This window comes from Lingula anatina, chromosome 4, assembly GCF_051362555.1.
Source record: "Lingula anatina isolate TDL-2025a chromosome 4, LinAna3.0, whole genome shotgun sequence".
Classification (NCBI taxonomy): Eukaryota; Metazoa; Brachiopoda; class Lingulata; order Lingulida; family Lingulidae; genus Lingula; species Lingula anatina.
In genome coordinates, this window is record NC_141770.1 from 1394300 (window position 1) to 1420923 (window position 26624).

Here is a 26624-nt window from a genome sequence, read left to right on the forward strand (position 1 = left end):
TCTTAATGGGAATAAAATAACTGTGATCAGAAAAAAACCTACCTGCGAATCCAGTTTGTCCTTATGAGTTCCAATAATCAAAACGTGTGGTATTGTTTTCTTGCCTTCTTCCTTCAAGTTTACAGCTGTGTGCATATGGATAGAGTTCAACCAAAATATTATAAGCTCTGAAACACATAAAAGAGGCTTTGGTAAAATGATGTCTGTTTATCACAAAATATTTTTCCCTCATTTTGGGTAACAAATACAGTATAAACAATAACATACTTCCTTTGGCTTATTATATGATAGAGCACATAGGTTACAGACAATATTTGAACAGGCACAGTTAGAAATGATTATCGTCACTCTTTGCACAAAACTCTTTATCTATTCCTTTACATGCGTTCTTTTGGGTAACAGATCAATCTTCAGAATTCAGTTGAGAAATTAATGAACATTTACATATATGCCATCTTACGAATGACGTCGTAATTTGGGGTAAAAACTGAAAATCGGTGTCTTAAATTTCTCCATTACCTGAGCACCAAAGATCATCGTTTCAGCGCCTTTATAATGACACTATTTAGTACTCCAAAACCCCACCAGCATTTTTTCTTATATGTCCTAGTTCAGAATTTATCTTTGAGATGCAAAAAATGTCTTTGTTTAATGGCAATCTGTAATTAGGAGCCCATAACTCCATCGCAAAAATATTTAAACCAAAATAACGGCACGGGATTGTAGCCCTAACACTACATTCTGCCAATTTTTGTGATAAAATCTTGTTTAGGGATGAAGTTAAGCCCCATACGGATTGCTAACTAATCTAAAAAAGAAAGGTGTTAAATTGACGATTAAAGCTTTGAGCTGCCTATGCTTATATATTGCAACGAGAAATATAAACGCCGGTATTTTATATTTCCGAGGGTTATATTATCGTTTTAAATCAGCTCAAAGATACATGGATTATTGAATAATTAGATGTAGGGAAAACGTTTTTTATATCTGGACGATAATAAAGGGTTACAATACCCATAAACATGCATATACGTAAATGTAAACTACATCATACCTTTCACCGTCTTCTCTCCTCTGTATACGGGAATTTTGGTTTCGAGGTTTACATCAAGTCGGAACACCAACAAGTAGATGTTCTGCTCTGAGAGGAACGTCTGGTGCGTGGAGTAATAGACATCTTGACCAGCAAAATCCCAAATTGTAATCTGTTTCTCAGGTTTGACAGGTTCTCCTTGAGCAAGTGACTGTATTTTATCCAGAAGTCGCCGATCGATATGCTGGCTAAGGATTCCTTCTGCAAAGAATAAACTCAGGTTAATTCTGAAAGTAGCGGGATTATAAATACTACGCATTTTATGCATCTAGACATTGAAGATTATATCACGTTGGCAGTTTGAATCAAAAGTTGACACTCACGTCTTTTTTTCATAGTTTATATTTGTAGTTTACAACATCCCTACATTGGATCATACTAATAAGATTAGACGCAACAGTTGTCAACTTTTTATTTGCAGTATTGGATTAAAAACATTTTATTTGAAGCACGGCTAGATGAGCAACATGTGCATACATAATATATCGTGCGATGTGAATGATACACATAAACTAAACGTGGACTACTTACCTGATGCTCTGTCAGGTGAGGGATGATGCACACTGCCACCAGGAGGAGCTGCTGTAGAACAAAGAGCACGGTTCAAACGAAACTTATTAATAAAGCGTTAAGTAAAATCAAAAGCATTAAAGTTAACAAATAGTATGACCATGTGGTTTGACAGTACGCCTCCGCATCAGGACAAAGAATCCGGGGATATACCTGTCCTTTACATAGGTTGCTTTAGGTTGTTCTGGGGGAGTAAGGAAGAGTTTCGTCTGGTTTTAGTTGCATTGTAATCAGCTGTTAAGGATGGACATGTGTACCTTTTTCTGCTTCCACTGTGCGGCTATAAATAGTCTCTCCAAATTCTGGTCGGGAGGCCATCGATGGCGTTTGGTCCGTTTGGTCTGGATTGCGGAATGTCTCAAGTCTCTGTATTCCTATGACCATATGTTGTACAAACTGGTCTTCTGGGTCATCTGAGGATCGTGAAAACAAAAACGTATTCCAATATAGACTTGTCTGAGTAAGAACATGCTGTATCAAGCTACTTTTTTTTAAATTTTGCAACGTTTATAGTATAATCAGTCTGAAATTTACAGTAACAGTTTTAGAAAATAGAATATTCATAGTTGTACATTATTTTTGTCTGCATGTCTGTTGTTAAGCCTGATGCATGTCACTGATTATCACACATACACGCATCATTCACTGTGAGAATATACCGGTACTTTTGCTGATTTATCCCAAACAGGCGAAAATGTATTTTAAGACCCATGCCTGGGGTTTGCCGAATGGCAGATTTAGTATTTTTTTTCACATTCAGTTTTTTTTATGTTAGTGATCCACCTAAGTACCATATCTTGTTTACCTTTTCCTTTGACCCAGCAGGATTGACCGGCTTTGTGGACGATGCACCTATGACGATATATCTTCACGCCACGTGTACACGCGTCTGTTTCCTCGTCATATTCCTCCTGGATGAGGCGCTTGGCAAGATGAGTCTTCCCCACACCGTAAGGTCCAACGATAGACACTCGCTTTCTGTACACTGGAATCGCACCATTCGCACACAAGCGGAGAAACCCTTTATTAAGTCCTGGTTATAAACAGTACTAGTAATTAATGATGTTGTTATTTAGTTATAGCATACAAGGGTAAACGTCCGCCACCTACGTAACTTAGATTTTTTTTTTACATTTGAATTTGAACGTCTGCTGTTAGGTCGGATAAGATGATGAGATTTGGTGCAAAATTACATCTTTAAAGCATTTCGCTACTTGTCTTTGTTTAAAAAAGCCAAAAATAGAAACAATTATGACAGAGGGCCAGAATCGTTTAGGGGTTGCTAAAACCAAACATTTGTCTGGCTAATATGTAGTTGGAAACATGGATTTGTTTTAGTATGAAATTTTCATGATGTTGAAATATCAAACACTTGAAAATTAACTTTATTTTGGGTAATTTATAGATATAAAAGCTCGACAACATTGCAAGTCCGTTATACCTGTTCTGTTTTATCATATTTCATTATCGATTCCCTTTCTTTTTGATATCATTGTATAACACAAACGACAGTGCTTTACACGTTACAATTCATTATGTCAACAACGTTTGACTTGAAACATCATATTGTTGTAACATGTTTATATCTTATCCATCCCATGGCTTCGAACTTTGCACAAAGGGTTAATAATACGCCTTAATAATTACCATCTTGGCTGTTGCACACAAGGGATGTTTCGTAATGTACCTATAGTACATAACAAACTTACCAGCTTCGAGAACACCAATCAGTATACTGCAGACCTTGGTGGCGTCAGAGTATGTGACCCCTTTTATAGATGTAAGTGGAGAAGGGATATTTCGTGTTTGGACGTCTAAATAGATAGGGATGACGTATGGACTTCGACGGGTTTCTTGGGCCTCGCGCACCACAATGTTCATTACATAACGACACAACTCAGATCTGAAAAAATCATTCGATATGAACAACATAGAGAATTCTGATTCTGCCACTGCCTCGTGTATTAAACTGAACAAAGGAGTCCCGAGAGTGAAATCCCGCATTGGCAAGCAGCACCGATACCCTTTGCTTTCTAAAGCTTGTGTTACTTCCAGTGCAACTGCTTCATCTTCCTCAGAACTGTACATAAACGCATCGTACTTGTACATGTCTAATGGTTGTTTACTGAAAATAAAAAAAAAATGAAATAAAAAATCACCAACGATAACAAAGCTGTAGAGAACAATTTGCAATCGAACGTATTTTGATATTGCATCCGCATTTTTCAATTAAACAAAAACAGTACTACGCATTTTTCAATGACAAGATATTATACAACCAAAACAATTTTCTGTCACTTAAAAGTGAAAATAGACAAAAAATGTACACTGTAACCTTGGCTGCTCCTTGTTTAGATTTCTGAGGTCCCTCAAGCCAAAGTCAAAATCGTTTATTTCAATGCAGCAAGTTTGCAACAAACATATGTAGTGACGTCATTTTATTGTAAAGAATAATGAACAACAGACCCCCTTACGTGATCAAAGTATGATTTCAAATATTACACTCTTAAAACTGATCAGTTAAACTTAACCGAAATTTGACCGAACTGTATGAAAATCAGTTGGCCTTTTAACTAATCCAAACGGTTTACATTTCGGTTACCTTTAATCAATACATTCATTTAGATATATTTACTTCAGTTGTAACCATTGATATACAGTTGTTTTCAATCAGTCACTGCAGTAACTGACCAAAACAATCTACTGGATTCAGTAATAATCTATACTTATTCATGTTGAGTGTTGGTAATGTGTAGTTCAAAACAACTGGATTTTAGAATTTGTCATGTCAACTGGTTTGATCGTTTAACTTTCAACCATATCCTCAGTCAGAATTAACCTTGTAAACATGTACGTTGTATTTCAACTGCACAAATGCCAGAAATGTTAGAGTCATTCTCTAACGTCTTCTGAATGTTCTGTTGAGCGTGCGGTGAGGCCACTAAGACGTAGAGAGGATGATACCGCTCCAACCCATTGGGGATGAGAGGCAGGGTATGAACGCCTTAGACTGCATTCCCACAGATTTTAAATCGATCTATCCCCCTGGGGAGTCTCACTAGATCGGTGTCAGCTTAATCGGCTTAAATGTCTGTCCCGCCTACTATAAGCTGCAAGGGGGTAATTAACTATACTGCGCGCTCGGCTGACAGCAATTTACCGTGACCCCCCAGGGAGTTAGGTCGATCCAGATGGATCGATATAAATCTGTGGGAATGCAGTCTTAGACCGCATTCACAACGATTTGAGCCAGGCTTTACAAATCCTGAGACTAAATATGGCGGACGTACATGAAAGGAAAACCGCCTAATCTTTTAATAGTCCGCCTCTCACACGCCTCCCCACACATCGTCCCTGCGGGGTACAGCCATTTAATCTCGGCTCCGTTCGCCATGCGGAAGCTATAGTGTGTGTCAGATCGCATTACACAGTATCATACCCTGAACAAATTTTGAGTGGTGATGCAATGCTTTTCAACACCCGCTGAGAATCGTCACTATCACATCGCGTACTAGGCAAGAGTGGTGTCGCGTCTGATACTGTGTAATGCGATCTGATACACCTTGAAAACGGGTAGTGTGGTCTGATCTACCGGTGAATTCAGGGTCCTTAGGTGCCGAGTCTGTAGTTGGGTAGGCCTGAGACTGTCTAGGGCAGTCCTGCGCGCGCAGAAACCTTTGTCAAAGATTCACGCTCAACAGCAACTGAGAAATTGGTTACTTAGTGCGATCGACACAATGCAGAATAGTTAAATAACCGAGTAACAAGGTCATTCTCCGCTTGTAGAAAGGCAAAATAGTTATAAATAATCAATATTCAACAAGTTTGTAGAATTACATTACATGCTTTCTATATTCTTGTCAATTGTCCTCCCTTAGCAAAATTTAAGGCTTCTTGCAAACAGTTGCTGCAAATTTGCAACATATTTGCAAGAGGAAATTTACCATGTAAATTAAGTCTCTTGCAAATTTGCTGCAAACTCCCCACAAACTTAATCAGCATGACAAAAGGGAATCTGTCACAGGTTTCTTGCAAATTTGCTGCAAACTCTCAAGAACCATTCATGCGAATTTGCTGCAAACTCTCCACTACAGTTCTTGCGAATTTGCTGCAAACTCTCCAGAACTCAGGGTTCTCCCCAGGCCTTTATAGCGTATCGGCCCCGATACGCTATTTTTTTTGCCGATACGCTTCTTTCTTTGCCGATACGCTTCTTTGAACCCCGATACCCTTTAAGAGTGTGTGTGTGACCAATGCCTTTAATGCCTTTATTCCTGACAGTCGCGACGTAAACCGTAAAATAAAAACGACTGTGTGCGTACTTGGATCTCTTGTGTGCGCGTTAAGTTGTTTATTTTTATTCTGCCTGGCGCAGTAATACAAGTACAACATCTTATGTTGAGGGCGCGGGATCTGCGTACTGACAAGTTTCGAATATCAACATCCGCTTATTAGTTTCGTCATCAATGTAATTCTGTGAGATTTGTTTGCTTTGTCTATATTTTTGAAAAATATAATAAAAAGTCAATCCTTCATGTTATTTTGACTGAAGAATAGTAGCAGTCGTGATCATTTATAAATAAATGTATCCATGCGGCAAGAGAAAATGTCAGAAAAGATGCAACGCTATTTAATACATTAGCGCCTGTCCGGGACAGGTAAAAATTCAGCTCGGACAGGTGAAGTTGCAGGGTTGGCTGTCCGACAGACAGGTCATGGTTTATGAGAAATTTGGAGCAAAAATCTTTTAAAAAATCATTTTTAATGCATACTAACGTCTTTTTGTCTCCTCCTACACGGTACTGAAAAGAATGACCTACTTTTGGCACAAAACACGTGCAGTCACAAAACGAAGTCTGAGCAAACTTACCGCCAAGTTATGAAAGTGAACACCCTCCAGAACTTCATCAGACAAAATTTATTCACATAACAGGCTCACTACTGAATATTTATTTGGTTAAAAATCTACGTGCTCTAGAGAGAAAGACCGTTACAGAAACGACACAAGTACTATGCTGGTTACAAAGCCAGATTGAACTAGATGAACTGGCTATATCTAGTTCGTTGTCCAGGCAACATACTGCCTGTCAATCAAATACGTTGTATGCTATCTACTCACTACAGAACGTGAAATCTTTGGGACTGAAGATCTTGTTGAAATATTGTTTATTGGCCAAAATATAACCTGAAATTTTGTATGATGTTTTCTTTAATGACTTTATCATCACCTATATTATTTACAGTTAAAAATTTAGTGCTGGAATATGATAAATTAACATTGCTGTTATATACCAGTGTGGTATTGATGTAAGGAAGAAATTAGTAATAACAAATATGAGAATTTAAATAAAAAGGGGAACTTTTTTATACTGATTTTATTTAACTCATATATTTAAGAAAATCAAACACAAGATAACCTCTAAAAAGTTAAATTGTTAACATAAATATAAGTAAAGTATTATAAGATGAATATTCTTTAATTTTTCATTGAACTTTTGAATATTTTAATAAAATTAATCTAACAGTACCCCCTCCCCACCTGCCACTCAGGGTATTTATATTTTGCTTTGGTTAAACTTCATGTGAATTTGTTATCAAATTGCAGATTTACAATTAGCAGACCCTGTACCCAAAATCCTAGGAGAAGCCCTGATTGAAACTTTATAATGTTAAATCAGACTTAAATGCAAGATTAAATCTTCAGGAGTTTACAAGTATGAAAAAACAACTTTTTATCTGAAAATAAATCCACTTTAAGGTGCATTTTCCGGCTCATTTAATTTAATGTCTTGGCAATAAATGCATTAAATGTATGACTACACATATTTATTTACAAAGTTCAATGGTATGAATAGAAAAAATATTAGTTTTGTTGGACAGGTTGGATTGAAATTCGGACAGGTACTCATAAAAGTTAGTGTCTAGCCCTGATTTTCCCCGCAAAATTTGGTCCTGCAAGTGGGCTATGTCGTAACGATTTAATGACAGCTTCAGATTGCATGGGATTGCACCCTTTTTGCATGAAATAATGAAAGTTTTTCCTCCGGAGGGCACATCCCCGGACTCCCCCCCCCCCCCCCCCTTTGTGCCTCGCTTCGCGAGCTTCGGTACTCTCGCGTAAAAAAAAATAAGGGCTATTTTCAAATCCTGGGGAGAACCCTGGAACTGTTCTTGCGAATTTTCTGCAAATTCACTAGAAGATCTTGCAAATTTGCTGCAAACCCTCCAGAACTGTTCTTGCGAACACTCTGCAAACTCTTAAGAAATCCTTCTTGCAAATTTGCTGCAAACTCTCCAGAACTGTTCTCGCGAATTTTTCCGGAAACCCCCCCCCCCCAAAAAAAAAAAAAAAAAAAAAACAAATAAAAAAAAAAAAAAACATTCTTCTGCAGTACCACTATTGCAGTAGACTGACAACTAATATTTAACCCAGTGATTATGCTTTTATTTATGCCAGTTCTTTTTTTTAATTAAATCATGTATGCCATATTTGAAATCATGGAGTAGCAAAATTTTATTACTGTATTTTAGCCATATAGTACAGCTGGCAGAACACATACAGAAAATTATCAAATGAATGAAAAAATAGCACACACACAGAATATCAGTAAGAAACACCATAAACATTTTTCAATATTTTATTTTAGAAACTTGCACATTTTAATCAAATTAAATCAACATTTGGTAAAGATTGTTCAGATGTCTCTGATATAATGATACAACGTGAATCTGCTTCTGCATTTTATTCATTGGAAAGAACAGTAACCAAGCTATAAAGGATGCTTTAATTTTTAAGAGGGTTCAACAACTTTATTTACATCCAAGTTTAAAGAAGTCCGAGTTTAATTATCGAGTCCTTAGTAATATGTCTTAATTCTGTTAACTGGCTTCAATATCTCAATCCTGTTAATGATTCACTGTAATGTATTTTGTGTGTATAAGTATATAAGGAGTAGAACTTAGTATAAGAGCTCAGAGTGAGTTTGATCAGTTGAACCGATAGCTAGATAGTCCCTGCTGTCCTAGGAGACTCCAAATCTGTCAGCCAGAGAAATAAACATAGAGATCAGGCAGGTTGTAGTTGAACTCTGGAAAACATATCACTGCTGTTGTTTCACCCGCTAGAGAAGTCAGACCAAATTTCGACTGGGATACAAGCACCATATCACATCTGAAAGACGAGAAAAATAAAACTTGACATTTCTTGTAAAATTTGTTGCACTCACAGGTAGTTTGTCAAGTAAGCTTCTAGTAGATTCCCTTAATAAATACACCTATATATATATATATATACATATATATGATTTATGTTGTTAAGTAAAACAAAAATAAATTTAGCAGGCATGGTATAATCTAATCACAGTTAAAAATACTTTTCCTACCTTTTTTAAGGCCCTCTTTGCAGTGTGAATTTTTGCACTCATAGTGTGCTTAATTGCTGGCCCATCCATTTTCAAGTTGTTAATAACATACACTGAAAGAAAGAGAATTTAAACAATAAATAAAGAAAGCACGACTTCATTTAAAAAACTAAATGAGACAGATGGGGGGGGGGGGGGGATGGATATGGAGGGCACAGGGTATGCGTGGGGAGATATAGAGGGCACAGGGTTGGATATGGTATGGGTGTGGGGAGATATATAGAGGGCACAGAGTTGGAGATGGTGGGAGTAAGACGGGGAACAGATGATGCACGAGGCACTGAAACACTTTCTTCAACTGCTGCATTACAAGCTGGCTCTGATTTTTTTCCTTGAATAACATAGGGAAAGCTTTATTAAATTTGAATTTAAGTGCACTGTGTAAAATGTACTTATTATTTGAAAGAGGAAATTACAATTTTTTCACCATTTAGTGGAAAAGATATGCAACAGCAATTGCAGGACAATTAACAATATACTTACACTACTACCATTGCTCTGGTTGTCCTTTTTATCTAAAAAAGTTAAAACATAAAATGTTATTCTACCAAAAAAGTGATGCATTAAGAATATATAGTTATATATATATGAACAGTTCATCATAGGTTGCATGGTTGTTTGAACTAAAACAAAAAGTGGGGTTCCTGTTATTCAGAAGCAAGGCAACACTGAAACATTTTGGATTCTGTGTTACTATTTAAAAAAAACCCAACAATAATTATGGAATTATCAGACATATTAGTTTCACAAAGAAGAGGTAAGTCAGTATGAGGGCGATACACTTAAATTCTTATATTTGTTCAGAAGTCTTTGACACTCACTGAAAATACATTTACTCACCTTTCACATATGCCTTCTTTTCCTTCTGACATGCATTTCTGTAATCTAAAATAAAAGGAGAATAGCTTTTAAGTGTGTGTCCACGAGAAAACCAAACCAAATGTAGAAAATGCGGCAAGGTGGGGGTGAACGGATTTACATCATATTTGGTGTGTTTGAACCTTTATATGAACAATATCTGAGGCTGCAATATTTCCTGAAAAAAATCCCTACTTACAGAGATATGGCCAGTGACAATTTGGGGGGTTTATCAACCAAAAATTCTTCTGAAAAACAGGGTTATATTGATTGGCCTTAAAGTTTATACTGGTGTCACCAAATGATTTAGTTTGGTGATATATTATAACCTAAAGATAGGGGATTAAAATGATATACACTTTTTCCACTCTCTTTGTTTCCATGGTAACAAACCAAGCGTTTTTCTCAGGCCTACAAACCACATGCTTTGAACACCCCCCTTCTATTTTTGACAATATCTTCATCTTCACAGGTCTTTGGGATAAAGCGTGTTCAGGACTAACAGATAACTCATTAATCTATTTATACATGAAATCAAAACTTACTGCTGTTCTACAACTTGTCCGTTGTAACAGATAGAACATGACCTAATTTCTTCATTTTTCGTAAATATATGCGGACACGTATATCGGTGCACTGAACTTCAGCCATCTCTTTCAAGTCAACGAATGGTTTAAAACACTGTTAGTTGAACTTTTTATTTTCATTTTACCTATTCTAATTTTTTTCTGGTTAAAACAAGCATCTAACACATTTTAAAACCATGTGAAACTAATGTACTAACGTCAGAACAACACAACGTCATTATCCAACATGGCGGAAATCGCAGACTGTTTGTTTACAAATCTTCCTCAACGAAGTCGTATATCATGTGGTTTATACTCTGTCTACAGATATAAAAAAACATGTAGTGTATTGAAAAATTGCAACAGAGATATTAACAGTCATCTTCGTCGCGTTTACCTGAAGCAAAACAGCGTGAGTTACGAAAGCACACTGATTCTTGTCAGGTGTGAATTCTTTTGTATCCGATGACAGCAATTGGACTTTTTCAAGTATCTTTGGGAGAATAAATGGGTTACACCATGTGACCAGCACTGGGATATGGGCTTGGTTTGTGCTGGAAACCATCCACACAGGGGAAAACGAGCCTATAACGAAATATGTCATGGGATTAACTTGCAGATGTCAGTGTAGACAAAAAGCCATTTGAATATACTGATGCCACTTGGTTCAGGTAAGAAACGGGTTTGTTTGTATTTTAATACAGGCTAAAATCCAGAAAAAAAGTTCACTCAGAAAAATGATCTAGGTGTAATTTTTTAATGGTAAACGCTCCATTTTTTTAAAAAGAAAAATGCCCCCTTTCAAATAATGAAATTGCATCCTAAGGACCTGTGATAATTTTATCTTTTAAGCTATATTTGTGTGGGTATTTATGTAGGTTTAATGGTACTTGGGTAAAATAAATTTAAGGGTAACAATTGAAATTAGATTGAAGCTAGGGCTGGTCTTGGCAAAATTGCTAGGCTCATCATAATTAATATTCGAAACCATGCCTTACTTATAAAACATGGACAAATGGGATAATAATTTATTTTTCATCAATGTATCAATTAACTTTCAGATAAGTGTTTTCGTGTGTCTATAGTAAGCTATATTTATATTTCAGGCATATTTGAGAAGTGTTATTTGACACACAGTGATCTTATGGTCAGCAAAAGAGTCCAAAGTCTTGCAGAAACTGAAACTAGTGTGGAAATGATGGCTGTTGTAGAAAGGCATGTATGTAAATGAAAGCCACAATATAACAAATGCTGAGGAGATGCATGAGGCCCTAGTTTCTGCAGTTGGAGCCATTTTCTACATCCAGCTAGACAGACATCTTCCAAACCTGCGTGGACTGGAGTGTCCAATTACAACAATTTAGCTTTCTTGATTCCTACAACATGAGAAAAGGTGTCTTCCTTCCTTGAGCAGTTTTAACGAGTGATACTGATGTTAAAGTTAATTTGGGTTTTTCTGAGGCAAATATGCCAACTGGGACTATACCAAGCAAGATCACAAACAGGGAAATTTTTTCTTGTCCAGAGAAGATTTCTCTGAAATCTTTTGCTACTAAGACTGAAGAGTATTTGTAAGGTCCTTTTTTAGACCACAGTTATGAAATGTGCCAAAAAAACAGCTTTTGATCAAATTAAAGTCTAGTGGGCCAACAATCTGACTAAAGAAAAACTTAAAGCACATCAGCTGTGAGAGCTGTGAGAAAACTCCACCCTCTTGAATATCTCACTGAGTTACACAATGGATGAGCTTTAAAGTCATCTAAACCTTTGAAACTATATTCAAATAAAGTAAAGGAGTTTTTACTGAAGGAGTTTAGAAGGGCACAAGAAACAGGCCAGCAGAACCTAGCATTTGTGAGCATGAAGATGAGATTGAAATGTCAGTAAGGAGGGTTACAGACTATTCAGGAAGAAAAAATCGGCAGTTATTTTTGAATGTATTAAAAACTTTGATGTTATGAGCTGTAATGTTTGATACAAAACTGCAAAGATGTTTCATAACACCAGGATATATTTTGCGGTTGTGTTAGTTTTGCTTTTTGAATAGAAAATTATCTTGTTTTGCTACATTATGATATAGTTTGTAATGATCACAACTAATGTTGCACTGCTTTGCATGTATTGCTATATTATAATTTGGTGATTTTTTTTATAATTTGTAATTATTCATCTGAGACAACAATAAACTAAATTGAATAATTTTTTAGTTACTGTATGCTCATAAATAGTCACCAAAAAGTGGTGTGGATGATGAAAAAAAACTCTTGATAATTAAAAAAGATTTGTTCTGGCTTTGCTATCATAAATACTATGGCATATCCTAATCTCTATATGATAAATATTGCACCAAAAAGAAATCGCTACTAAACTAAGATTTTAATTTGTATTCACCAAATTGATGATATTAAAAAAATATATATATATATTAAAATTATCTTGTAAACTCTCAAGTTAATTGCCAGTGCCTATCCAAAGTAACAGAATCTATGATTTATTTCCTCTAAATGTTTTGTCCATATAAATTAAGAAGTCCATATATGGCAATTTACAAATATGAAGCCCAGTGACCTTGACCTACTGACCTGATATTCATTAGTACACACCCACTTTCCATGTTCACCAGCCCTATTAATTTAGTAACATCATTGTAGAGCAAAATGGTTTAATAAATTAATCAAACCTATCGTCTACATAGACTTGAATGAATCCACCACGATTTTTTGCCTTAAAAATGGCCAACTTTGGAGGTATTTTTCAGTACCTGTTTTAATACAGCAGTAACTTTTGAAACTTGATTTGGAATGACCCATATCTGCCTAAAATATTCATGCAGTTTTATAGCTGTAAACCCTGTGAAGATAGAGATATATGCAATTAAAGATGGTAGTATCAAAATTGGACTTTGGGGGGAGGGGTGTTATAAATGGGTGTGGCTCGCCCAAGCAGGGTCTTATCTGAATTCTACATATATCTGTGGCAAGCCAAATGATTGTTTTCAATGATTGTAAGGTCTAATATTTTTTAGTTTTCTCCATTTTTGTTTAATTTACACAAAATATATCATTATTTTTTCAAGGTAAAAATGGAGTCTCAAAGAGGCTACATAAGCCATGACTTATAATAGGCTATAATTCTCTGAAGAAAGGATATTTTTGTGATTCCTTCCTAACTCATGAATAACTTCCTTATATGCCTCCATACAACAAATTTGGTTGAAATCCGCTGACCCCCACCTTGCCACCCTGGGCTGGTTCTCTCGTGGACAAGCTCTTAAAGCATTCTTTTAAAACACATGTATTTGCACTTTGATATTTCTCCTTTCTGTGGAAATGACCAAAACTGACTTTTAAAACCATCAAGACTATTAAAACTATACTAGTAAATTTTTCCTGTGGCAGATATGATTGAATGTGCAAGTTTTTTTTTTCAAGATTAAAAGTAATTTCAAGGGGCTAAGTTTAAAGGTGCATATGAAGTAAATTTTGGCCATGCACATAAGCCAACAAAATGCCAGCATATAGTTTCAAGTAGTATAACTTAGAGGATTACCAAAAGGCATAGTTTAATTAACCCCCCCCCCAAAAAAAAAAAAAAAAAAAAAAAAAAAAAAAAAATATTTGAACAGATTTTTCTTCTAGCACTCTATGCTGTATATCAATGGGCAAAAAAAAAAAAATAATAATAAATAAAAACAATAATAATAATAATAGGTCATAAAAATAGGCTAAATTTCTGGCCAAAAATTTAAAGAAAGGAGCAGTCTAAAGCTCTTTAATGACCAATCTGGTGACTTATTCAGTTTACCCCTTGTCATGTTAAATTTATTTGAGTAATTAGGAAATTTGAAGAAGTAGTTTATATGTGTTACTGGAAACCCATGTTACAGCGATGCTCTGTTACCTTAAGTGCTGTATGAACCCTTCTGCCCTTTGAATTTATTTCACCTAAGCAAACTATACTAATTGAGAATACACTTACCACTAAATGTAAATCACTTTTGCCAAATACAAGCAACCATCCCAAGGAGCCATGAGTGTCTCTCCAACAGTAGGGACTTCCCCTTCTTACTCTTCCTCCCTCTCAAACTTCGAAACGTCTTCCACTGATACAACTCCATCCTTGTCAAAACCAATAGTAATCCACGTCTCTATAATTTAAAAAGAATATAGTTACACACTTATTCCACAGTTACAGAGAGAGAGAGAGAGAGAGAGAGAGAGAGAGAGGAAAAAAGAAGAGAGAGAGAGAAGAGAGAGAGAGAGAGAGAGAGAGAGAGAGAGGAAAAAAGAAGAGAGAGAGAGAAGAGAGAGAGAGAGAGAGAGAGAGAGAGAGAGAGCGAGCGGAAAAAAAAGAAGAGAGAGAGAGAGAGAGAGAGAGAGAGAGAGAGAGAGGGAGGAAAATAAGAAGAGAAAGAGAGAGAGAGAGAACGAGATGGCCTTCCCAACAAGTACCATACTAGCGCCCCCATACTAGAACTGTATTTAGAATCGGTTTACTTTCTACCTTCTACTCGCAGGCATGATGAGAATTCTCTGAGTGTAGTAAAATCCTATCTTGAATCAAACGTTCTGATTAATCTTTGCACTCACCTGGCTTTGCAATCAACGCATCATAATTTCTAACTGGTTACACCAACTTAAAATCAGCTGCCGGTAAATCTCAAACCGTCTTCTTCTTCCAAATTTCCCGTGATGCATCAGATCGCGCATCAACCTATCACGATTAATCGTTTTCATGACCATTTCCGGTTGTCAGATAATCGCTGTTCATGAGAGCTCCCCCGTGACCAAGAATTTGATCTATCGATTAGAAAAGGTAGATTCTGCCAACACCACTACAGATCTGCTCCTGCATCCAGACCAACTAATGTTTACTGGGGTGGAATTGTTGAAAAGTCGTCAAGGCTGCGCGTGTCTTTATTTCGCGGAAGATGAATCCCAGCAACACTAGCAAACCATGCAGTGAAAGGTACGTAGCAGCTTATCTAGCAAGATAGTTATCAGATGATTGAAAATTATCATCTCAATATTTGAGTGGGTGTCAACAGAGACTTGAATGTAGGTCTCTCAGGTGTCTCTTCAGAAAAAAAAAAATAGCACGAAACAGTTTGATACATTGTTTAAATAGTGAGTGTTAGTAAATATTACTGTTTTTCTTTCCATTCCTAAGTTACCATCAGATTTATATTATCTTTACATTGTTTTATTAAAAGGACCATTTGGTTTGTGTATTTTTATGTACAGACACAGATGTGTCTGTACATATAGCCATCATCTGCGTCTGTCGTCGCCGTCGTCGCCGCCGTCGCCGTGCACTTTTACCGATAACACAATAAGTGGAAAACCATTTTGCCTTTTGATTTGAAACTTGCAGAACTGATGAATATTCATAATACGCAGGTCAAGTTCGAAAATCGGCATGATTGGGCCATTTTTAGGGAATTTATGCTGTTTTTTCACTTTTTCAGCATATATGCAGCACCGATAACACAGTAAGTGGAAAACCATTTTACCTTTTGGCTTGAAACTTACAGAACTGATGAAAATTCTTAATACGCATGTCAAGTTCGAAAATCAGCATGATTGGGCCATTTTTAGGGAATTTATGCTGTTTTTTCACTTTTCAATATAAATGCAACACTGATAACACAATATAAGAAAAACGGATTGGCCAATTGGCATTATATTCACAGGAGTGGTCAATCTTACTAAAATGCAGGTTGAGTTCGAAAATCAGCATAAGCGGGCCATTATTTTAGAAGTTATACTGTTTTTTCACATTTCCTCAGATTCAATTATTAGGCATGTTAACAGTCTCATTATTGAACTAATTAGATGCGTAAAAGTGTTTGTTTGATATTTCCTGCATCTTTACAACATTGTTAGTTGATTATGTAAAAAAAACATGGTAAACTTGTTATCATGTATTGTGTAATAAAGTGTCAAAAATGGAAATAAACTCATATCATTGCAGTTTGTCAGATTCAATCATCCACTATGTTCAGAATCTCAGAATGGAGGAAATTGGACATTTAACACTGTTCTATTGATACTTTTCCCATCTCATCAATTTTCTTAGTTGGTCATATAAAAATGGCAGTAAAATGTTTATTTTGTTTTATGTTAAAAAAGTGTTAAAAATGGAAATAAACCCATTTCAGGACAGTGCTGTCTTGTTCACATTTTGGCATTTTCAAGATGTGACTTTGAAGTTCCATGGGCCTGAAGACCTTTGCTTGTCATGTTTTCTGAATGTCCATGTTACTAATATTTTATTAATAACATTTGATGGTTATTATGCTGTTAAACATTATGTAACGTTGCATCAAAATTTGAAGAAACCCCTATTTAGGGCACTGCTCCTATGATGACCATTTAAGGGAAAACATGTCACTTGCTGTTCTCAAACTTACAAGAAAGAAACATGGGTCTAACATACAGCCTCAGTAGGCAATGCAGTCTGTTTGGTAAATTTTTCTGGCAATTTAACAGTTTTTGTGAAAATTTAATTTTTCACTTATTGACATTTTCAAGGTGCGACTTAGAACCTCCACGGGCTTGAAGACCCTTGCTAGTCACATTTTCTGAAAATCCATGACACGTATATTTTATCATTTAAAATTGATGGTCATTATGCTGTTAAGCATTATGTAATGTTGCATCAAAATAGAAGAAAACACAATATTTGGTGCTGCTGCCATGATGACCATTATGGGAAAACGGTGTTACTTATTACTGTCAAACTTTCAAAAAAGAAACACAGGACTAAAATGCAGCCCGAGTTGGAAAAGCAGTCTAATTGGCTTCTTTTTCTGGAAGTTATACACTTAGTGAAATATTCATTATCTTTTTGGCATATTCATTGTGGGACTCAGAGCTCCCATGGACATGAAGCCTAATGGTAATCAAATTTTCTACATGTCCATGCTATTTATAGTCAATAATCAAAAATTGGTGATAATTATTCTATAATTTATTATGTAATGTTACATCAAAATTGACAATAATCTTTTTGCACTGCTACTGCAAACATTATGAAAAGAAAACTGTGTTACTTATTATTATATTTGACTTATAAGTACGATTTTTAGGATTGGCATGCAGTTCAAATTAGAAAGCCAGGTCAATTGGGTCATCATTTTTATTAAATTTATGCATTTTTTGTGAAATTTTCATTTTTCTCATTCTGGCACTTTCTTATTGAAAACTTGAACTCTGATGGGCCTGGAGCCTTATGCTTTTACTTTCATCAGCGTTACCTGTTGTGCATAATTAAAATTTTATGTTGACTGTGCAGTTAAACATAATGTATTATTGCATCAGAATTGGGCAGTCTCCTGTTTTTGTGCATTATTGTTTTCTGCTTTTCTTAAGGTGTGACTTATGGGCCTGAAGACCTTTGATAGACAAATTTGTGTGGTCAGTCTGTTAATTCCCCTTGGGTATTCACAAGGCTAATTTCAGTGCTATAAACTCATTTACCTAATTAAGTAGCCATTAATTGAAATTTCATAAAGCACACTTGTTGATATTTCCCTGTTAAGCTCTCTGCTAGATAACATAGTGTCCATAATAAGGAAGCAGTGAATAACAGCTTCATTAGAATTATATTTTTGTTGTTTCTATTTAATTTTTTCTCCAACACTGGCATTTTTAAGATGTGATTTTTAACTCCCATCCACCTGAGGCTGTGCACATTTTCAGTATTTCCACATAAGCAGCTGTATTGGTATTTATGTCTTTAAACACGATGTAATATTATTTTATGCACTGTCATCATTTATCATATATAGGGACTTTCATCATGTGAATTTTAACTCTCATGGTCCTGACATTGTAATCTTATTGAAAGGGTGGATTAAGACCATCTTCTGGGTCTCCTGGAAGACAGTCAGATTTTACAGTTTATATTAACGGGTTTCTGTTGGAAGACTTTCAAAATGGAGGATGGATCAACAAAGATACTTTGGAATACTGTCAGAAAATATCTCTGAATCTGCTCCTGTTATTGACCATGTTACCTGTTGTGCATGATTAAAAATCAGTGTTGACTGACTGTGCTATTATAAGCATTTATTATTGCATCAAAATTGACATAATGACCTATTTTGCATCTTTTTTTTTTCTGTTTTTTGTCTGTACATTTGACAGCTTTGCTGCCTTGTTTATGAATTGACATTGATAAAAGTTAAATAATTTTAATGTCTTAAAACTGATAAATGCCATATAAAATGCATTTTTACATTAAAAGCATCTTTTCTGCTTACATTTTAGCTTGTGTCAAATAATGATGACATTTTAAATCAAGTCTATAACAATCCAGTGAAGTTAAATAGCCCAAATGTACTTATATGTCAGGTTACATTAAATTTTTGAGGTACAGTTAGATTAGGCTCTGATGTGCTGTATTCTTCAAAGTGGAATTGTTTAGGAAAGCTTATTAAGAGACAGTTTGAGTCTTAGGAGATGGGGACTTGCTTGTCCTAAACAACAAATAATTATTCACTTTACAATACTCCCCGAATCTTTGATACAGATCAGTGCTATAGTAATTTACAGTCAGGTGTGAATAGGGCTCTTCCTTGCTAGCAGCACATCTTGTGGGCTGAGCATTTCAGATAGTTGTCGGCCAATTGAAAATTGTCCTTATTTTAAATTTTGGCTGAAAATTTAACATACAAGTACATATCTTACTTATCTGCCTGGATTATATCAGCATAGCAAGCTAGCAGAAAATATTGTTCAAATATCATTTTTCGGGCAGTATTAAATGATGTCTTGTGGTAATTACAGTACCTTAGTACTATTTAAAATTTTACAGGCAATTGGTGAGCTTTTGTGGCAAAAAATTACCATTTATGCATCCTAAAATTGATAAAATTTTGATGTCTCTAGGTATATACATAACAAAATGCAATTTTCCATTATTAGAACCCCTTCCACAGTCATTTGGGTTATTTGTCAGGAGGTGAAATGCTTTTAACTGAATCCATTTATAATCCAGTGAAGCTAAATAGCTTAGGTAGTCCTAAAATATCTGTCAGATAATATAGAATTTGATGACCTGTAAATACTCTTAGAAGTGGAATTGTTCAGCTAAGCTTGTTGAAAGACAGTATGTACCTTAAGGGATAGATACTTGTTTGTTGTTAAATGCTTCTCTAATTAGCAAGTAGGAATTTTAAGGTCCATGATCTTTACCTAGATACAGATCAGTTATTAACAGTCAGGTGTGAACAGGTTTCATCCTTTCTCTCAGCATCTTGCAAGATGAGCATGTCAGAGACTTGAATGGGGGGGATGGTGGGGGAATCTGGCAGGTGTCTCTTAAAAAATAAGTTTAATACATTGCAAAAATTTGAAGGTTATTAGGTCAAAAGTGAAAAAAAAACTACAAGAAAAGATTCAGAATATAATAACAAGTGCCAAGGAAAATATAATTTTCTAGCATTGAGGACTATCAACATTTACTTGATAATTTTACAGTGCAATTCTATTCGAACAAGCCAATACCACAGACATAAGGAATATATACATGTATTGCTATATGAAGACTATCAATGTACAAACTAGCAGAAGAAATTTAAAGGTATTCAGGCACTCATTAGAGTTTAAGAGCCTGTGAATTACATGATTTGAGTGACATCTAGGGTTTTATTCTTAAATGTCCATTCCACAGCATGCTTAAGCAGAAATACATTTTTACTATTAAGAATGTCGGATTGGGGAGGGGGGGTGTCTTAAAGTCGAGGAAAATTAAATAATCAATGCACAAATAACTGTAAATAAAACTTTATTCATACTTCACTAGTAATGTAAACTGAAAACCGAGGATCCAAGTATAATGATTACTTTTCAAGAAGGACAAATAATTGAAAAAAGGAATATATGCAACTGAACTTAATAAGCATGGGTTTGCTGTTTTGTTTTTTTTTTTGTTTTTTTTTTTTTTTTGTTTTTTTTTTTTTGTTTTTTTTTTTTTTTTGTTAAGTTTTAATAATTTGCATTTAATTCTTTCATTGTTTCATTCTGATGAACCACAGGGCTTAGAGATTTAACAAATTGAATTGAAAGACCTCTCAGATAAGAATCAGTGTGTAATATGTTGGTCTGCTTAGTTAATTATCTCTCAGGTGTGTAGTTTCCATAAAAGAACCAAAGAGCCATTCTGCTGCACTGTAATTATCCATGAAAATTTGAAAGACCAGATGTGTCAAGGACACTGAATTTGAAGTTCCACCCTTACTAGTATGCATTTCAATTGAAGGACCACTGTTCTTTGCTTAGATAGAAATCAGTTTGCTTATGTAGGTGCTATATAATGAAATGAGAATCTTTCTGCTTTGAATACAATGCTACTTAGTAATCTATAGTAAATGGGGACTGAAAATATACATCTTTTTTTAATCATGAGACCTGTTATAATAAATTTGATCAATCTAGGCTTATTGTGACATATATTTTTCATAATTCTTTTTTTCTTATTTATTTTAGACAAGATGGCTGACCAACTTGGTAGAGTGAGACCCAAAAGATAAAGACCTTATCCTGAGAATGCCAAAGAGTTGGATGTACAGAATATTAAAGCAACAGCTATATGTGACATATCTGACACAATAACACAACTAAAAGAAGTTTGTGAAAATGACAATGGCAAAGAAAACTGTGGTCCTAACTTCTCTTATAGCGAAGAAGAGTTGAGTAATGAAGTCCACTGTGATGGTGATTATAGTTACAGTGATGATGATCCGATGGAGATACCTGTGATGACCCATGTGACAAACCAATTTACCCTGATCATAACTTGACAGTGCACCTTAGTATTTTGCTCATTTTTCTGTATGCCGTGGTCTGCCCATGCAATTACTGGGAGTCAATTAAGTGATCTTCACATGCTCATCAGTATACACTGGTTTGCAAACTCACCCTGGGCTAAAGAGTTTATTTGTTTTTAAGAAGTACTTCTCAGGAATGTCATCCCCTGATTTTTATGTTCATTGATAGTTGGTGGGTTACATCATAATTCAGTATTGCTCCAAATCTGCCTAAATCACGAAAACCCTATGAAATCTTAACATCATCCTGGTTACTCGGTTTTATAAGCAGTAAATCAAAGTATTAATTTGATAATAATACATAAGAACTTAAATTATATCAAGTACAAATGTTGTAATAAATAAATAATCATTTATATAAGCCTTTGGAACTATTTTTTTTTATGTGGGGTTATGTAAATAAATAAATTTGGCCAAAAAGTGGGCAAAATCCATAACTGTACATGAATTGTTTGTTTGTTTTTTTTTTAGTACAATTTTGTTAGTTTGAGTAAGGATGGATTCGAAAATGGAAAAGAAGTTTTCAAATGCCTATATCTTGATTATTTCAAAAAAAAAAAAGTTAATTTCTATTTTTATAAGTTTTTTGCAAACTGTAAGCAAATAGCCCTTTTTTTTTTTTTTGCAAACTTCTTGTGAACTGTAAGTTGATTTCTAAGTTTCTTGCAAACTTATCGCGAACTGTAAGTAATTGTCTAAGTTTCTTGCAAACTTATCGCGAACTGTAAGTAATTGTCTAAGTTTCTTGCAAACTTATCGCGAACTGTAAGTAATTGTCTAAGTTTCTTGCAAACTTGTCGCGAACTGTAAGTAAATGTCTAAGTTTCTTGCAAACTTCTTGTGAATTGTAAGTTGATGTCTAAGTTTCTTGCAAACTTATGGCGAACTGTAAGTAATTGACTAAGTTTCTTGCAAACTTTTCGCAAACTGTAAGTAATTGTTTAAGTTTCTTGCAAACTTATGGCGAACTGTAAGTAATTGACTAAGTTTCTCGCAAACTTTTCGCAAACTGTAAGTAATTGTTTAAGTTTCTTGCAAACTTCTTGTGAATTGTAAGTTTATGTCCAAGTTTCTTGCAAACATATCGCAAACTGTAAGTAGACTGCTGAGTATCTCGCAAATTTTATGCAAACTAAGTAAATGTCATCTTGCAAACTTCTCCCAAACTATTAACAAATGTCCAAGTGTCTTCAGGTGTCTTCAGACTTCTCATAAGCTAAAGTTTATAAATTTCTTAGTTTCGTGCAAAAATCTCATAAGCTGTTAGTTAACTTGGTCTTTTTTTTTCTTCTTTTTTTAAACTTAATACTAATATTTTGGCTTGAACATGGCACTTCCTGACACCCATGTTCAGTGCAAACATCATTAATTTAACTGTATGTTAGTAAAAAAAGGTATGGACTTTCTTGCAAAACTCAGGCAAACTTTTATATGAAAAAGAATTTGCAAATTTGCTGCAAACATGAAACAATTTTTTGCAATTTCTTGCAAACGAATTAACTTGGTGTGTATAAAAGCTGAGTTTCTTGCAAACCTTTATGTAAATGAGGAGTTTATTGCAAATTTACTGCATTTGCAACAATGTTAGTCTTTCTTGCAAACTTCCTGCAAAATGTTATGTAAATGAAGGTTTTCTTGCAAATTTTCTGCAAATTTGCAACAGGGTATATTTATCCTTGCAAACTTTCTTCAGGCTTTTATGTAAATGAGCAGTTTCTTGCAAATTTGCTGCAAATTTGCAACAGTGTATAGTCTTTCTTGCAAACTTCCAGCAAACTTTTATGTAAATGAGGGTCTTCTTGCAAATTTTCTGCAAATTTGCAAGAAAATAGAAGCTTTCTTGCAAATTTGCTGCGAATTCGCTAGAAAATGATAGTTTTCTTGCGAACTACCTGCAAACTTTTAATCTTCCTACAAATTTGCAGCAAATTTGCAACAACTGTGATTTTTCTTGCAACAACCTGCAAACAGTTTCTTGCAAACTATTTGGTTTGCGGCAAATTTGCTGCAAATTTTTTGCAAGTTTGCTGCAAACTTTTCATTTTGCTAAGGGCTAAGATTAGTTATTCAAAGACCGATCCACACGGTTACCATGATGACCAATCAACTGGTTGACCAATGGCTGAATAAACTGTTGTTTATTACTGATTTCAAGTCAAACGATTTTATCGGTAGGGCCAATAGTGAGAAGAGCCGAGTGCTAGCTGGTCTAGGAACTAAATATAGCGGACCTACATGCAAGGAATATCGATTAATCCTGTAATGGTCTCTCCGTCTCTCACACGCCCCCTACGCGTCGTCCCTCGCATTGGGACGAGATTTAATTACTGTGCCCCTGCAGTAGTAGACTTAGAACAATATTAATTCAATGGAAGTAATGCAGTTAACTATAACGAAACATACGCACAGAAGTTAGCTTATCAATATTATCAATACAGTGAATATAGCACGTATTCAAGAACATGGTACTGGGTAGTTTTAGTTTAATCACGGAATATTTTGCCAGCTTCTCAACATACCTTGCACGACGCAGATTGAACGTCCTTTAGCGCCTTTGTTATAACAGGAGCACACGCTGTAGACCTACTTAAGTACGACACGACATATGTTGTTCACTGTAGCTAATGAAAATCAAAATGGCGATCGCAAAGAAAGCTCAATGGTGAAACTATGGGATTGGCGAGAGGACGCAGACTCGCTTTAGGAGAAACCGGCAATCCAGGTCAGAAAATGGCGGAAACGGCAAATCAGGACACAGGCAAATCAGGACAGTAATAGATGGCGCAGCAGTAGAACATCATCAATACTAGAATTAGCAAGGAGAGGGATTTTGCTTTTAATTAAATAATACGTGAACCTTTTCTAGAACTTGATTCACTTTAGTATTAAGTATCTTATTATGATACACCCAATATAGGCCCTACCAATTAAATTTAAGCGTTATTATATCCAAGATTTTTAAGTTACTAAGCTTCAATTGTGACTTTTAAGCAACAGTACGTGGCATATGGGTAGGCCTACCCTCTACCAGGGCGACAGATTGATTTTCCACAGATATTCACAGATATATCTAAAGATAAATAGACTGTCATTTTGGCTCTCAGCAAAAAATGTCCACAATAATAACTGCGGCCCTGGTAGAGAGTAGCATATGAGTATGTACGGTACGTGGTTTTAAGTTCACGCCCATCACTCAATCAAATAATATATATAGAGAGCAACAACGAAAAAAGGTTTAGTTAAAAGAAAATTCACTTTTGCATTGTTAATGTATAGGCCTACTATATAATGCATGCATGTATGAAGAAGTTGTTATATAGAAAAAAACAGTAGGCCTTATATTTACCCGGACCCTGGACTCGTGTTAATTCAAAATATATTACCATCATCAACATCAAAAAGGCAATAATTTTCAGAACAAAATTTAACAATGTTGAACAGATAGGCCTATAACAGAGAAGGGGACAAATTTGCATTTGTAAAACAAATAAAAAATAAACGTTAATAATTTCTTAAACCGCCGTACATCTAGCCCACCAGATGTGCAGAGATAAGAGGTCATTTTAGAGGCGATATCAAAAAGTTATTTACGTATCTCCCCCCTTCTCTCTCTCTCTCTGATCTTTCAATGGGTTATCTGATATCATAGATAATTATTTTTATCCATTTCTTTATAAGATTAGATCTATACAAATTTTAAAAAGTAACAAAGAAATGTAGTGGGATATTTAACAGATATGTCAAGGAGACAGTTATTTTTACAAATCGTTGTAAAATGTGGAAAAAAAAGGAAATAACAATAATTTTAACGTAAAAGATTTACTGTCCTGATTTGCCGTTTTCTCCCAAATGTAACTGATACCACATGAGTGGTGAAGTCATTAGAGAAAGCAAACGCAGGAGTTGAAAGGCATTTAACGCCCCCCTCCTGCTTCTTTACACAGTTCTCTTTCTCTTCCTTTCTCACACATTTTCTCTCTCTAATCCTTCAATAGGTTTTCTGCTTTATTTCCTTTATTTATTTTTCCTTCCTCTACGAGATTATATATATTTTTTAGAAGAAAAAAATTGTGGGACATTTAACAGATACACTGTATGTCTAGGAGACACTTTTTTTTTACAAATCATTGTAAAATGTGAAGAAAAAAAGGAAGTAACAATAACATTAACGTAAAAGATTTACTGTCCTGATTTGCCGTTTACTCCCAAATGTAACTGATACCACATAAGTGGAGAAGTCATTAGAGAAAGCGAACGCAGGAGTTCATCTGGCAAAGGTATGGCATGCCAGATGTGGACCAGAAGTGGGCCAGATTAGGGCGGGACATGGACCACATATGGCCCAGATTGTTTTTTTTTCTTTTTTTTTTTAAATTATTTTTAATTATTCAATAAGATTACTATAAAAAAAGACATACAAGATTCAAGATTCAAGTATTTATTCTGTGCTAAAACCCTAAACAAAATTATTACACATTATATAACCTTGCTGGCAACTAACATGTAACACATTAAGGGCCACTCCTTGTCTTTTTGTACAAAACAATGTTTGAAAAAAAAAAAACTACACTGCAAAAAGGCAAATATACAGACACTTGACAGGAGGAAATGTCACTTACATACATGTAAAGAAAACAGTTATAACAACTTTTTTTTTTTCAACACAAAGCTGCTCATCGAATCTGAATTAACACAAATTACAAAAATTGTAATTAATCATGCATGGGGGGGGGGTTGAGGGGGAAATATTTTTGCACACCTCAACCTAAATAATATTATACAGTCATTTTTAAACTAATTCAAACATATCATTAATAATAATAATCACTAATGAATATAGTTTTGTAATAAATAAATCTTGAATAATGAATGAAAAAACATTGTTTTTTAGATGATGGAGAGTTATAACAAAATTATAAATAACCATGCAGTAACTGTTTCAATTCAACTTGCATGCTGGCTACAGTACTGTACATACATGTAAATTCTGAAAAAAAAATATGTATACTCCAGCACAGATATAGATGTACAATTAAAAGAGAATTACATGTGCACAAAAACAAACCCCAGTATCAATGCTTTTGAATTAAATCACATCACGAATCAAATCACTCAATGAATTGAACCAGTTTGCAATGCTTGCGCTTTTTTCAAATCCATAACACTAGGAAATGATACATCCGGCTCCTTGACAAGCTTATAAAAGGAATCAACAATGGGACAAGTAACTCTACCAAGTTAACAACAGTTCACTCAAATGTCAAGTCAAAACACAACATCCC

The 26624-nt window shown here is 34.9% G+C and overlaps 1 protein-coding gene and 1 long non-coding RNA gene across 2 annotated transcripts in view; one reads left to right on the forward strand and one right to left on the reverse strand.

The window, feature by feature from the left end:
• Positions 1-24583, reverse strand: part of LOC106162425 (uncharacterized) — a 33949-nt gene extending 9366 nt beyond the window's left edge. The window contains exons 1-7 of the mRNA XM_087010578.1: positions 23862-24583; positions 3373-3788; positions 2469-2696; positions 1921-2076; positions 1625-1675; positions 1055-1294; positions 43-167 (exon numbers count right to left, since the gene is read on the reverse strand). Of these exons, the coding sequence (XP_086866704.1) occupies positions 43-167; positions 1055-1294; positions 1625-1675; positions 1921-2076; positions 2469-2696; positions 3373-3772 (1200 nt within the window). The 5' untranslated portion in view covers positions 3773-3788; positions 23862-24583. The remainder of the gene's footprint in view (positions 1-42; positions 168-1054; positions 1295-1624; positions 1676-1920; positions 2077-2468; positions 2697-3372; positions 3789-23861) is intronic.
• LOC147762019 (uncharacterized) lies at positions 14856-21784 on the forward strand. Its single transcript, XR_015333789.1, has 2 exons — positions 14856-15476; positions 21002-21784. It is a non-coding gene; the product is annotated as an uncharacterized LOC147762019 (long non-coding RNA).
• Positions 24584-26624: the final 2041 nt, after the last annotated feature.